This window comes from Bufo gargarizans, chromosome 10 (assembly GCF_014858855.1).
Source record: "Bufo gargarizans isolate SCDJY-AF-19 chromosome 10, ASM1485885v1, whole genome shotgun sequence".
Lineage (NCBI taxonomy): Eukaryota > Metazoa > Chordata > Amphibia > Anura > Bufonidae > Bufo > Bufo gargarizans.
The window spans coordinates 10,800,512-10,816,425 of record NC_058089.1 but is presented as its reverse complement, the minus strand read 5'-3'; the positions used below and the strand labels follow the sequence as shown (position 1 = coordinate 10,816,425).

The window sequence follows — 15,914 nt, the reverse complement described above, 5'->3', positions numbered from 1 at the left end:
ACCGCAGCTGATACATTGCGTTATACATAGTGTCATACACCAGCGCCGATACATTATACACAGCATTGACACAACTAAAACACCGGGGTATATACCAGTGCTGATAGAGCACATTATACGCCAGCACTAAGGCACCGCATTATACACAAGTACTGATGAAACATATTACACACCAGAACTGATACACTGCGTTATACACCGTGTCATACACCAGCGCCGATACAACACCACATATGGAAGAACTGATAAACCGCATTATACACAGCATTGACACTTGTACACCAGCGGAATACTGGGATATTTCAGCTCTAAAGTATGCAGAACAGTGATTGCAGCTCTGAAGTATAATGTAACCATAATTGACACCCTCATGTTCGAAGTTGGACATAGTATTCATGTGACAGGAACGCCTTTCATGGAGAGCCGTGTGCCGACAGAGGATACATCTCCAAGGCTCGTGTGAATGCCCTCCTGTCACTCAGCTGCACTGACAGAAGCCAATCACATCCAGAAATGGCAAGAACGGAGCAACGACCACTGAGCCACTGATCTCTTAGTAATTATGGAAGCTTCACCTGAAGACTCAGCAATGAGGGGAGAAAAACCATCAAAAACTACCTGGCTGCCTCCACGCCTCATCCTCGAGATACAAATAAGAATGGTTCCATTCAATGACAGCAAGTATATCTGTAATCTGCCTGCCTGTAGGATACAATGGGACAATCAATACCTAATATCCTAATATATTGGGTTCCAGACGATGCACCAGGCACAATGGAGTCTCGTTTCCTCCATGTTTACTCAGCGATCACAGTTTTGCAGAACACGTGTCGAGCCCCCTCCCCTAATAAGCCCCTCTACATGTATACCGGACGTGGAATCAATCATCCTCCCGCATCCCAGAAGAGGACGGTTTGATTCTTTGCTCCGTCTCCCATAAATCTAAATCTTTCTCTGTTCCAAAATTATACAGATCAATTCTCATTCCATCAGTTCCCGGCAGATCCCCCCATAATGAGAAGGGGACGCAGCACGGAACGGCGGCGGTGAGGAATGTTGTACCGACAGCGTCATGGAATTAGCGGCGGGCTGCGGTTATTATAATAGAAAGCCGGAGCATGACTGTGAGATACAAAGCAATCTGTACAAGATCCTGGCCATTCCTGCCGAGGGGGGGGGACGGGGGGGACAGGTTTAGTTAGTGTCTGACACTTCATTTATCATCTCCCCCTGCCCAACCTTGCAGTAAATGAACAATAAACCACATTATTCCCACTGAGCACAGGCTTTTTTTCTTGATACAGGATCATAAATTCTACATATGAGTGAAGACAAACACCAAGATCTCAGCCGTCTCCTAGAAGTCACTGCTTTGTAATGAAAGGAACCAAATTATCACCAGAAATGGATAAAAGATAAAAAACAGCACTAAAAAAGCACCGCTGAATGTAATGTCATGGACCGGATTCAAATACAGAAGCACAAGGCGATTTGGCAAAGTGACCCCATCCTACTATCATGAAAGGGTCTTCACATGGGCTGCCTGTAATTTACTCCAGAGCTGCACTCACTATTCTGCTGGTGCAGTCACTGTGTACATACATTACTTATCCTGTACTGATCCTGGGTTACATCCTGTATTATACTCCAGAGCTGCACTCACTATTCTGCTGGTGCAGTCACTGTGTACATACATTACTTATCCTGCACTGATCCTGAGTTACATCCTGTATTATACTCCAGAGCTGCACTCACTATTCTGCTGGTGCAGTCACTGTGTACATACATTACTTATCCTGTACTGATCCTGAGTTACATCCTGTATTATACTCCAGAGCTGCACTCACTATTCTGCTGGTGCAGTCACTGTGTACATACATTACTTATCCTGTACTGATCCTGAGTTACATCCTGTATTATACTCCAGAGCTGCACTCACTATTCTGCTGGAGCAGTCACTGTATACATACATTACTTATCCTGTACTGATCCTGAGTTACATCCTGTATTATACTCCAGAGCTGCACTCACTATTCTGCTGGTGCAGTCACTGTGTACATACATTACTTATCCTGTACTGATCCTGAGTTACATCCTGTATTATACTCCAGAGCTGCACTCACTATTCTGCTGGTGCAGTCACTGTGTACATACATTACTGATCCTGAGTTACATCCTGTATTATACTCCAGAGCTGCACTCACTATTCTGCTGGTGCAGTCACTGTGTACATACATCACTTATCCTGTACTGATCCTGAGTTACATCCTGTACTATACTCCACAGCTGCACTCACTATTCTGCTGGTGCAGTCACTGTGTACATACATTACTTATCCTGTACTGATCCAGAGTTACATCCTGCATTATACTCCAGAGCTGCACTCACTATTCTGCTGGTGCAGTCACTGTGTACATACATTACTTATCCTGTACTGATCCTGAGTTACATCCTGCATTATACTCCAGAGCTGCACTCACTATTCTGCTGGTGCAGTCACTGTGTACATACATTACTTATCCTGTACTGATCCTGAGTTACATACTATATTATACTCCAGAGCTGCACTCACTATTCTGCTGGTGGAGTCACTTTGTACATACATTACTTATCCTGTACTGATCCTGAGTTACATCCTGTATTATACTCCAGAGCTGCACTCACTATTCTGCTGGTGCAGTCACTGTGTACATACATTACTTATCCTGTACTGATCCTGAGTTACATACTGTATTATACTCCAGAGCTGCACTCACTGTTCTGCTGGTGGAGTCACTGTGTACATACATTACTTATCCTGTACTGATCCTGAGTTACATCCTGTATTATACTCCAGAGCTGCACTCACTATTCTGCTGGTGCAGTCACTGTGTACATACATTACTTCTCCTGTACTGATCCTGAGTTACATCCTGTATTATACTCCAGAGCTGCACTCACTATTCTGCTGCTGCAGTCACTGTGTACATACATTACTTATCCTGTACTGATCCTGAGTTACATCCTGTATTATACTCCAGAGCTGCACTCACTATTCTGCTGGTGGAGTCACTGTGTACATACATTACTTATCCTGTACTGATCACAAGTCGATATTTTGGTGTAATTTACACTAAATCTAGGTGCACTCACTCTAGTAAAATGTGTGCCTTTGTGGTTCATTATCTCACCATTGTAAAGATCTCTGCTTGCTGTCAGTGAATGGGAATATTTAGAGGATGAAACTGTTCTTATTTACTGGCATCAAGCAGAGATCCGGAAAATAGTAAGAAAAAGTTACAGGGTTGATAAAAACAGTGACACTCCCAAAACTGGAATGACTCCTTTAACCCCTTCTTTGCTGTGCTGTCAGTAATTCGGCAAAGCCCTCACTCACCGTGCACGCCCCGTCCCTTGTTATTGGCAGGGAGAAATCTGAGCAAAAATCCAAATCCTTCACCGCGGCCGTCAGACAGTTAATGTCCTGAAATAGAAGACATAACGAGAACGTAAAGAAGCCATGTCCTGTGCGGGGGGGGGGGGGGGGGGTGAGGCCTCCTGACAAATCCCCCAGTAAATATCAGTAACAACTTCAGACATTTAGGAGTCTAGGAACGCGCTCCGACAACCTATAGGGACTTGTTATAGTGGTCACATTAGTTGTCACCTAGCTTTCCAAGGAGAAGACACATTTTTCAGTTCACACGGAATGGAAAATCCTCAGTGGAATAAAGCGGCATCAAAATGGACGAGATCGGAACTAATTCTTACCCACGCATTGCGCAGATTTTCCACTTTTCTATTCTTTCTGGGAGTTTTGCAGGGATTTGAATAGGCGGTATCTGGGGACTGTCGAGGCTCGAGCTCCAGGACAGTGTGATCTGGCTATGTTTGCAAGTTTACGTCTTACGTTTTTCTGTGTTTTCCAGGTCAACTGTGAGCTTTGCTGTGTAGACTGGGACAGTTACTAGGAGCAGCACACCATATGTGCGGTGTCTGCGCTCCTGAACATAGAAGCCCAATGGCTTAGGTAGGTTTAGCGTAGGACCCGCCTGACCTGAGACCACCTTGACGCTTGGTGGCGGGCTTAGATGTGTTTTGATCAAAATATATTGACTAAGTGTCTCAGACATTATCATATCAGGGTGAGGACTTAGTCCATATATAGTGCTTGCATCTGCTTTAATAAGTGCATTATTATCTTGTTTCTGTGGTTTTCTTCAATAATATGGCCAGGGACATCCGCACATTTGTATCATATCGTGCAGGATGTTTTTATCTTAGTTTTTTCTGTGATTTTTTTTTTTAGACTGGGACAGAGTCAGCAGAGTCATCTCATTATTATTTATGACGAGGATCAGTAGGGCAATGTAAAAGGGTTGTGCCAAGTTTTATTCCTGGATAAGGGGATAACTTAGTGGTCATTCCCCCAAAGATCCTGAGAATGAGGGTCCTGTTCCCCAATCTTGATGGCGCATCAGGTAGAACATGCGCACCGCCGCGCCACTCATTCTCTATGGGACTACTGAAGATAGCGCAGTACACGCTCGGCTGTATCCAGCAGTCCCGCAGAGAATGAATGGGGCGGCGGGGGGCATGCCTGACCTGATCGGGACCCCCATCCTCAGGATCGGCCAGGGTCTGACAACTCAGTCAGTTATCCGCTATCCCAAAAGTTTGGGTGACAGAAGAGACACAAAACACAAGGATAACGGACGTGGAGGTCCAGAACCGGAATGAGAAGACATTCATTACAGTCTTATCCGAGTAACACCCCCTCCCCCCCCACCTGAAAATGACAGATTTCAAGGGGAAAAAAATCAATACAGGAAATGCATCTGAAATTTTTCATTTTTATCGAATGAACAGAAAAAAAATCTACAATGTAAAAAAATTCAATATCTAATTTTTTACTACAAAAATTCTACATCAGTTTAACTCTTTCCTGCTTTGCCTGTGGATCAATAGAAGAACGAAGAAGGAAGGGTGAACAGATTTCCCATCGTATTAGGGGGACCTCCGAACGATATCACTTGGGTTTCCAGTTTGGCAGCATTTTTACAGACTTTGTGTTTCATGTTGCAACTATTTTCAAGATCTCCACTTGCTGCCAGTGAATGGAAACATTTTTCTTTACATATAGAGACTTAAAGGAGATGTCCACTTTCTGCTTACATTTCACACGTCATATAAAACCATAAAACAACCTACTGCTTATCTCAGCGTACCTGCAGAAGCAATCCCCCCGCCGGTGTCGTACATAAAGAGACCACAATGGCGGAGGTCACGTAATTTAGAACAGACACATCTGCACTACAGAGGACGCAGTCGGAGAGGCAGTCAAGAGGGTAAACCATGTGATTCCTGCCATCTTGGATGCAGCAGTTTATTTAAATATGGACCCTATGGGCAACTGAGAGGCTTCTACCAACGCGCTGGGGTAAGCAATGACAATACACGTCAGCATACAGCGTTTTTAGGTGCCGCACCTGAAGGGTTAATTGACGGGGATCGCAGCGCCCTGTCATAAGGGTCGGGTGATTCTGCCGCTGGCACCCGCCGCCTATATTTGTATTAAAAGGTTAGTTATCTTCATTGGTGGCGCAGTGCGCCCCCCCAGCATTAAAGTCATTGGTGGCAGTGGCCACAGGGTCCCCCCATCTCATTCATGGTGCAGGGGCAGCTTCCGATCGCGGTACCATGGCAGCCAGGACGCTACTGAAGGCCTGGCTGCCATGGTCACCTCCCTGCTGCTGTGTGCACAGGGCAGCAGGGAGAGTGAAGTCCTATTCACCCTGATAGAGCTCTATTAGGGTGAATAGGACAAGGGATGAAAAGAACCCAGGTTCTAGCCCCTAAGGGAGGAAATAGGTATTAAATAAAAAGTTAAAAAAAATAAACACCAAAATATTAGGTTTAAATCACCCCCTTTCCCAATTTTACATATAAAATATAAAAGCAATAAATAAACATATTACATATCGCCACGTCCGAAAAGTCCAAACTATTAATATATTTATAAATACCTCCTATGCGGTGAACGCCGTAACAGAAGAAAAAACAAACAAAAACAACAAAAAAAAACGCGTAATTCGCCATTTTTTGGTCACCTTGTCCCCCCAAAAAATAGGATAGGACTGTTCTATAAAATGCGGAATGCACGCGGCTTTTTTGGGGTTTTATTTTTTTGCCCGTGGTATCGAATATTGCAATACTTTTTTATGGAACCGAAATCGAATGAAAATGTTGGTATCATGACAACCGTACTACAGGATACCCTGAAGATGAAGGTGTAAACAAGCATTGGAGCTTGAAAGTTTGGGGAGTCCTGGACATGATATACAGTAACAGCAGGGGGGCGCTATCCTGGTTTTGGCTATGGGGCCCGGCGTGGCTCCTTCATGCCGATCATCATTACCTTTATAATAACTGGCTCGGAGATAATGGTGTCCGGATTGACAACCTCCACTATGGCCTCTGGTAGGACGGCTTTCTTCATACACGACATATTAAACCCATAGACGTCGTCCCAGAAGGCCAGCTTTCCGGTGTGCTTCTCGGCATCATACAGGGCCACAATGCTGATGTTACAGCGCTCTGGATACACTGGAAACACAAAGACAGCATTATAATAACTCAACGCTAATACAGACACGTACAAGTAATGTGCGGAAGCAACATTTCCCAGACTCCAGGAGGGGAATCTGCTAATACACCCCCCCGACCTAAATAACTGCATAACCAGGGAGAACTACCCGCCAGGAGCTGTAACGGGGGCCATATTCTATATCCCACAGCTTCCCAGCAAGCAGATATAGAGAACTAAAGGATGAATAGAAAACAGGAGGCACTGTGTACATACATTACTTATCCTGTACTGATCCTGAGTTACATCCTGTATTATACTCCAGAGCTGCACTCCCTATTCTGCTGGTGCAGTCACTGTGTACATACATTACTTATCCTGTACTGATCCTGAGTTACATCCTGTATTATACTCCAGAGCTGCACTCACTATTCTGCTGGTGCAGTCACTGTGTACATACATTACTTATCCTGTACTGATCCTGAGTTACATCCTGTATTATACTCCAGAGCTGCACTCCCTATTCTGCTGGTGCAGTCACTGTGTACATACATTACTTATCCTGTACTGATCCTGAGTTACATCCTGTATTATACTCCAGAGCTGCACTCACTATTCTGCTGGTGCAGTCACTGTGTACATACATTACTTATCCTGTACTGATCCTGAGTTACATCCTGCATTATACTCCAGAGCTGCACTCACTATTCTGCTGGTGCAGTCACTGTGTACATACATTACTTATCCTGTACTGATCCTGAGTTACATCCTGTATTATACTCCAGAGCTGCACTCACTATTCTGCTGGTGCAGTCACTGTGTACATACATTACTTATCCTGTACTGATCCTGAGTTACATCCTGTATTATACTCCAGAGCTGCACTCACTATTCTGCTGGTGGAGTCACTGTGTACATACATTACATTACTTATCCTGTACTGATCCTGAGTTACATCCTGTATTATACTCCAGAGCTGCACTCACTATTCTGCTGGTGGAGTCACTGTGTACATACATTACTTATCCTGTACTGATCCTGAGTTACATCCTGTATTATACTCCAGAGCTGCACTCACTATTCTGCTGGTGCAGTCACCGTGTACATACATTGCTTATCCTGTACTGACCCAGAGTTACATCCTGTATTATACTCCAGAGCTGCGCTCACTATTCTGCTGGTGCAGTCACTGTGCACATACATTACTTATCCTGTACTGATCCTGAGTTACATCCTGTATTATACTCCAGAGCTGCACTCACTATTCTGCTGGTGCAGTCACCGTGTACATACATTGCTTATCCTGTACTGACCCAGAGTTACATCCTGTATTATACTCCAGAGCTGCACTCACTATTCTGCTGGTGCAGTCACTGTGTACATACATTACTTATCCTGTACTGATCCTGAGTTACATCCTGTATTATACTCCAGAGCTGCACTCACTATTCTGCTGGTGCAGTCACTGTGTACATACATTACTTATCCTGTACTGATCCTGAGTTACATCCTGTATTATACTCCAGAGCTGCACTCCCTATTCTGCTGGTGCAGTCACTGTGTACATACATTACTTATCCTGTACTGATCCTGAGTTACATCCTGTATTATACTCCAGAGCTGCACTCACTATTCTGCTGGTGCAGTCACTGTGTACATACATTACTTATCCTGTACTGATCCTGAGTTACATCCTGCATTATACTCCAGAGCTGCACTCACTATTCTGCTGGTGCAGTCACTGTGTACATACATTACTTATCCTGTACTGATCCTGAGTTACATCCTGTATTATACTCCAGAGCTGCACTCACTATTCTGCTGGTGCAGTCACTGTGTACATACATTACTTATCCTGTACTGATCCTGAGTTACATCCTGTATTATACTCCAGAGCTGCACTCACTATTCTGCTGGTGGAGTCACTGTGTACATACATTACATTACTTATCCTGTACTGATCCTGAGTTACATCCTGTATTATACTCCAGAGCTGCACTCACTATTCTGCTGGTGGAGTCACTGTGTACATACATTACTTATCCTGTACTGATCCTGAGTTACATCCTGTATTATACTCCAGAGCTGCACTCACTATTCTGCTGGTGCAGTCACCGTGTACATACATTGCTTATCCTGTACTGACCCAGAGTTACATCCTGTATTATACTCCAGAGCTGCACTCACTATTCTGCTGGTGCAGTCACTGTGCACATACATTACTTATCCTGTACTGATCCTGAGTTACATCCTGTATTATACTCCAGAGCTGCACTCACTATTCTGCTGGTGCAGTCACTGTGTACATACATTGCTTATCCTGTACTGACCCAGAGTTACATCCTGTATTATACTCCAGAGCTGCGCTCACTGTTCGGCAGACCTCAGAGATGAAATTTGCTAGCATTCCCTGCTTGTTCAGTGTCAGCCCAGACCTTATTTTGGTGATCTGCGTTCCGGGATGCATTGCTTTTACACCGAGCACTGCACGTTCCTCTGATTTAGGAAAAGCCAACTGCCCCTGCATTACCAGAGCTCATCTAATCAGTTAGGGGGGTGTCTGTGAACCATCTTCCCGACTGCGGAAACTTGCCAAACCTGACAAAAAAAAGAACACCCTGCAGCCGGTAGACCACGTGTGAACATGGTGTAACATAATGAGGAGCAGCACAGGTAAGTGGACGATCTGCTCTCAGCCGCTCCCCGGCCTCCATCGGCTGATAACAGATAGCAGTAGATTGCATTGTACTGAATAAAGGGTGTATTAGACTGGAAGATTTGGTAACTATGACGATTGAACAGTTGACAAGTCGTTACCGTTCATAACACAAGACATTGATCGCCGGCATCGTTATTGCGATCATAAAGCTGAGAATTGTTCGTAAATTCATCTATACAGAGATTTTAGCAGCTGGAGATTCCACTTCTCTCCTACGATGTCTTGGCGAACAGGCGACGACTTATTACACGCTGAGACGCCATGTCGATGGACGATCATTTATTAAAAAGTTGAAACATGTGGTTAAACGAGAACTGAACGTTTTCACGATCGCTAGTAACGATTACACATCACGAAAAATCGGTGGATAGCGAACAATATTGGGATTTTTAGGATGATCATTCGTCTTCTGACTAAGTAGGTCAGTGGTCGCCTCCGCTGCGTCCGGCATCTGTTATTCAACTACCGCGTCTGCAGAAAGCGAAGGGAAAAGATGAAAAATGGTTTTCCTTCACAAGTAAAATTAACAAAGTGCTGATTGGACGGAAATCGCTTCTCGTCGTCCATCTGAGGATTCACGGCTGTGACATCTGTGTCCTTCTCGATTCACTGCCCAGGAATCATTTGTCACTGGTAACAACTCACGTGGAGGAAGACCCAAGCCGATCCCACATCCCCCGCCATAAAAAGGCTAAAAGGACCGCGGGAAAAACGTCTCCGTGAACACAAAAGCCAGAGGCCGCCATTGGAAGAGCATGAGAGGGAGAAAATATCACTGCCACCTATGATACAACAGTCAGATATGTGCTCGGTATAACAGTCAGATATATTATAAGAGCCTGAATACAACAGTCAGATATGTGCTCGGTATAACAGTCAGATATATTATAAGAGCCTGAATAGAACAGTCAGGTATATTGTGTAATAGATATGTTAGAAGAGCCTGGGTATAACCGTCACGTATTATATAACAGTTGGATATAATAGCCTAAATATAACAGTCAGGTTTTATATAACAGTCGGATGTAGTATCAGAACTTGGATATAACAGTCAGATATTATATAACAGATAAGTTATACGAGTCTGGTTATAACCAACAGGTATATCGGGTCTCTTATAATATACCCGACTTATATAACAGCCAATAATATTACAAGGACAAGTCACCCTGACCGGTCTCGCAGCCCCCCAGCAGAATGCTGCCACCACCATGCCTCACTGTACAGCTGGTATTGGGCAAGTGATGAGCGGCGCCTGGTTTCCTCCAGACATGATGCTGCCACCACCAAGTTTCACTGTAGAGATGGGCAGGTGATGAGCGGCGCCTGGTTTCCTTCAGACATGATGCTGCCACCACTATGCTTCACTGTAGAGATGGGCAGGTGATGAGCGGCGCCTGATTTCCTCCAGAAATGATGCTGCCACCACTATGCTTCACTGTAGAGATGGGCAGGTAATGAGTGGAGCCTGGTATCCTCCAGACATGATGCTGCCACCACTATGCTTCACTGTAGAGATGGGCAGATGATGAGCGGCGCCTGGTTTTCTCCAGACATGATGCTGCCACCCACCAGGTTTCAATGTAGAGATGGGCAGGTGATGAGCGGCGCCTGGTTTCCTCCAGACATGATGCTGCCACCACCAAGTTTCACTGTAGAGATGGGCAGGTGATGAGCGGCGCCTGGTTTCCTCCAGATAGGATGCTTAGAATTGAGGCCAAAAAGTTCAGTCTTTGTGTCTTCAGAGCAGTGTCTTGTTTCTCACAGTTTAAGAACCCTTTGAGCGCTCCAGGCGGCTTTCATGTGTCTTTTTCCTGAGCAGAGGCTTCTTTCCGGCCGCTCTGCCATAAAACCCAGATTGTTGGAGGCAGCAGTGATGGAGGACCCTCTGGAAGTTTCTCCCATCTTCACTCAGGATCATTGGAGCTCAGCCTGAGTGACCTTTCTCAGCAAGGACCTTCTTCCCCAATTACTTAGTTTGGGGGGAGGCCAGCTCTACGAAAAGTCCTGGTTGTTCCAAACGTCATCCATTTAAGAATTATAGAGGCCACTGTGCTCCTAGGAACTTTTAGAGCAGCAGAAATGTTTTTGCCCCTTCTCCAGATCTGTGCCCCCATGTAATCCTGTCTTTGAGCTCTACAGGCAGCTCTTCCCTCCTTATGGCTTGGTGTTTGCCCTGATTTGCATTGTCAGCTGAGAGATCTTCTATAGACAGGGCTGTGTCTTTCCAAGTCATGTCCAATCATCTAAATTTACCACAGGTGACTCCAATCAAGGTGGAGAAACATCTCAGAGATGATCCCGAGAAATGGGATTACCACCGCTGGAAATTATTATTCTTGGACACTATGCAAAAAAGAATTATTCCAGAAAATGTTTTATTTTGACAACTGCCAAGTGTGAACCTGCGTGTACATAAATATTTTATCATAGATTGAAAGTTTTGAAACACCAGCATATCTGCTTGCTGTCAGTGAATGCAAACATAAGAGTATCTCTTAGTCTTGCTCACACAGCTGCAGTCTGTTACAAAGTATCAGGACCAGAGAGAGATCAGTGCTGCTACTGTGCTTAGATCAAGGTGGATAACCTGCACTGAGACATAGTAACAAACCCACACCTGTGAGGAGAACAAAACTCTTTACAGATTATCAGCCTCTGGATGCAAATACAAACAAGCAAGTGGAGATCCTGAAAATGTGGAGGAACTGAAATGTAAAGCCAAGTTACAGAAAGTTTCCTCACATGATGATGGTGCCTTTAAAGGGATCGTAGCTAGGGCTAGACGCCATCTAAAAGGGATCGTAGCTAGGGCTAGACGCCATCTAAAAGGGATCGTAGCTAGGGCTAGACGCCATCTAAAAGGGATCGTAGCTAGGGCTAGACGCCATCTAAAAGGGATCGTAGCTAGGGCTAGACGCCATCTAAAAGGGATCGTAGCTAGGGCTAGACGCCATCTAAAAAGGGATCGTAGCTAGGGCTAGACGCCATCTAAAAAGGGATCGTAGCTAGGGCTAGACGCCATCTAAAAAGGGATCGTAGCTAGGGCTAGACGCCATCTAAAAGGGATCGTAGCTAGGGCTAGACGCCATCTAAAAGGGATCGTAGCTAGGGCTAGACGCCATCTAAAAGGGATCGTAGCTAGGGCTAGACGCCATCTAAAAGGGATCGTAGCTAGGGCTAGACGCCATCTAAAAGGGATCGTAGCTAGGGCTAGACGCCATCTAAAAGGGATCGTAGCTAGGGCTAGACGCCATCTAAAAGGGATCGTAGCTAGGGCTAGACGCCATCTAAAAGGGATCGTAGCTAGGGCTAGACGCCAGCTAAAAGGGATCGTAGCTAGGGCTAGACGCCAGCTAAAAGGGATCGTAGCTAGGGCTAGACTCCATCTAAAAGGGATCGTAGCTAGGGCTAGACGCCATCTAAAAGGGATCGTAGCTAGGGCTAGACTCCATCTAAAAGGGATCGTAGCTAGGGCTAGACTCCATCTAAAAGGGATCGTAGCTAGGGCTAGACTCCATCTAAAAGGGATCGTAGCTAGGGCTAGACTCCATCTAAAAGGGATCGTAGCTAGGGCTAGACGCCATCTAAAAAGGGATCGTAGCTAGGGCTAGACGCCATCTAAAAGGGATCGTAGCTAGGGCTAGACGCCATCTAAAAAGGGATTGTAGCTAGGGCTAGACGCCATCTAAAAGGAATTGTAGCTAGGGCTAGACTCCATCTAAAGGGGTTGTAGCTAGGGCTAGACTCCATCTAAAAGGGGTTGTAGCTAGGGCTAGACTCCATCTAAAAGGGGTTGTAGCTAGGGCTAGACGCCATCTAAAAGGGATTGTAGCTAGGGCTAGACGCCATCTAAAAGGGATTGTAGCTAGGGCTAGACTCCATTTAAAAGGGATTGTAGCTAGGGCTAGACTCCATTTAGAGGGATTGTACCTAGGGCTAGACTCCATTTAGAGGGATTGTACCTAGGGCTAGACTCCATTTAAAAGGGATTGTAGCTAGGGCTAGACTCCATCTAAAGCATGGACGTCAAACTCATGGCCCTCCAGATGTTGCAAAACTACAACTCCCATCATTCCCTGATAGCTGTAGTATGCCCAGGCATGATGGGAGTTGTAGTTTTGCAACAGCTGGAGGGCCACGAGTTTGACATCCCTGATCTAAAGGGATTGTAGCTAGGGCTAGACTCCATTTAGAGGGGTTGTAGCTAGGGCTAGACTCCATTTAAAAGGGATTGTAGCTAGGGGTATATTCGGTGCAGCAACTGCGATTATGGACAAGAATGGGACATGCTCTATTTTCTGGGGGGCTGCAGAAGGGAACCACGGATAGTGACAACACCCGGTGTGTGCTGTCTGCATCTTTTGTGGCCCCATTAAAATGAATGGGTCAGCACCCGTTCCACAAAACCGCGGAGCGGATGCGGACTCCTTCATATGGCTGTCTTTCCTGCATGAGCACCAGTGTGAATGCCGTCTGCAGCAGTTGGGGCCCGCACCTGAGCGCCGCTCGTCTCTACAAACCTTCCACATGGCGCCAGCTGATAGAACGGAGAATCACAATGACCAATTACGAGCTCGTGTGTAATGTTCACGTCTTTAATTGAATTTCTCACATAATTCCAGTCGCTTGCCTTTGTTCTGACGTTGCCCGGGAGCACATTGTGTGCAGAATGGCGCTGCAGTGACGAGCGAGCGCGGAGAGTCATTAAAGCAATGCAGTGGAACGTGGTACAATGGACTGGGAGCCCCGCTGAGGGAACGGAAGGACTGCATTGAGACGTGTCAGCATTAAATGAAAGACAGCCAGCCCGGCAGAAAGCGCACAGAGCCCCCGCCGACCAGAGGGGGTGGTCTCACTCTGCATTTACATTGTATCGATTCCAGCTTGTAAAGACGGGATACAAAGTAATCACAGTAATTATAGGGAACGTAATTAGGATTATTTAACGACTTTTTAGCAGAGAAGTGAATGCGGGATACAGGGGAAACCAAGTGCAGGACGAGGAGTCAGACAGAGATATATACCATATCCATACAGTCATCTACATAAAGCCACAGAGAGGCGTCCAAAAGTAATTAGCCCCGGGGGCTATCAGGTCCAACCAATGGTGCCCATGAATATTCTGCAGGGTCTCATCCCCGGGGTCTACCGACCATTTAAAGAGTATTCCGGCTAGTGAGCATACTCGCCACACGCTGCGGAGCACATCAGTCCTATGTTCTAGAGACCAGCGGTGGTCCCAGCCGACCACCGACCTAACATGTGTGACCTATGCAGTGGACGCATGATTAATGCTTGGGGCTGGAAAGCCAGTTGTCCCATGAAAAATATTCTGCAGTTTTCAAAGGCAGCAACTGGATCTGTATACTTTTGTAATTACACGTAAAATGTATCTGTATAGCGCCACCTGCTGTTTGTTCTCTTTCTTATCACACTGTCCACCGTGCCGAGGTGGACGCACATGCTCAGTTCCACTGAGCTGTGATAGGAAGAGAGCTACAGCAGAAAGAACACAACCCTTCAGAAAGGATATGCCACCTGAGCCTCAGCAGAAAGGACACATCCCTAGAGCTGCTAGCCTAAAATAAATGTAGCAGAACAATTGGAGCAATGAATGGGGGGGGGGGGTCTCTGGATCCATGTGAGGTACAGGGCTGGTTGTAGCTTTGTTAGAAGGATATTGTCATGTACTATATGATGTCCGATTTTCGTTTCAACCGTATCTAATGACCATGAAATCAACCAAGAGCAGCCATCCTCAAACTGCGGCCCTCCAGCTGTTGCAAAACTACAACTCCCAGCATGCCCGAAGAGCCTACAGGTATCAGCTTACAGCAGGGCATTGTGGGAGTTGTAGTTTTACAACAGCTGGAGGGCCGCAAGTCGAGGATGAAACACTGTAAACTGTATTAGACAGGCAGATCAGGCAGGCGATTGTCAAGAGGGAGGCATTCCTTCTGCTCATCACATGCAGCGATCTCCTCCACAGTATGGGGAGCATATAATGCCATCGCTCATCTCCATACTGAATCAGATTCTGATTACACGGCTCGATCTGTCACCGGCAAACCGACAAGAGATCTGGATTGCCTGATGCTTGTTCAGCAGGTAATTGTCGGCAGTATTACACTGCCAGATCATTACTAATGAGCATTCCTACGAACGCTCGCCAGCGATCATCTGGCAGACAATCTACCTGTCTAATACAGGCTTTACTGACCTGAAGGGCAAAAGTAAGATGAGGATTTGGTTCAGTGGGTAAACCAAGGACACGGAGGCAAGAGGGGCAAGTGAAACTTGAAGACCTGGGAGAAAAGGAAAGCTCTTTGGGTCAATAAATATTCCTCCCGACTCCGATCTCACACAGGCATGCTCGGTACAACCGAGTGTGCATGTGCAGGCAATAGGGAGAGAGAAGAAAGCCGCTTCCACCCGCCAGGGCGACTCAAGTGTAAGGTCAAAGAATTAAAAGCTATAAACCACTCTGAATGCAATTTTTCGATGATGCCATTTTACTATTTTTGGGTTAAAAAAAAATCGATTTTCAATAGGTCTTTATTAAAAAAGTGTCAACCGTTTTGGTTTTACAGGGTTAAGTTTCAGTCTGCAGAGTATCTTACTTTCAGT

At 45.6% G+C, this 15,914-nt stretch overlaps 1 protein-coding gene across 1 annotated transcript in view; it reads right to left on the bottom strand.

Moving 5' to 3' along the window:
• PRMT3 (protein arginine methyltransferase 3) overlaps positions 1 to 15,914 on the bottom strand; it is a 73,799-nt gene that overhangs the window by 27,361 nt on the left and 30,524 nt on the right. The window contains exons 12-13 of the mRNA XM_044270429.1: positions 6,398 to 6,585; positions 3,377 to 3,463 (exon numbers count right to left, since the gene is read on the bottom strand). Of these exons, the coding sequence (XP_044126364.1) occupies positions 3,377 to 3,463; positions 6,398 to 6,585 (275 nt within the window). The remainder of the gene's footprint in view (positions 1 to 3,376; positions 3,464 to 6,397; positions 6,586 to 15,914) is intronic.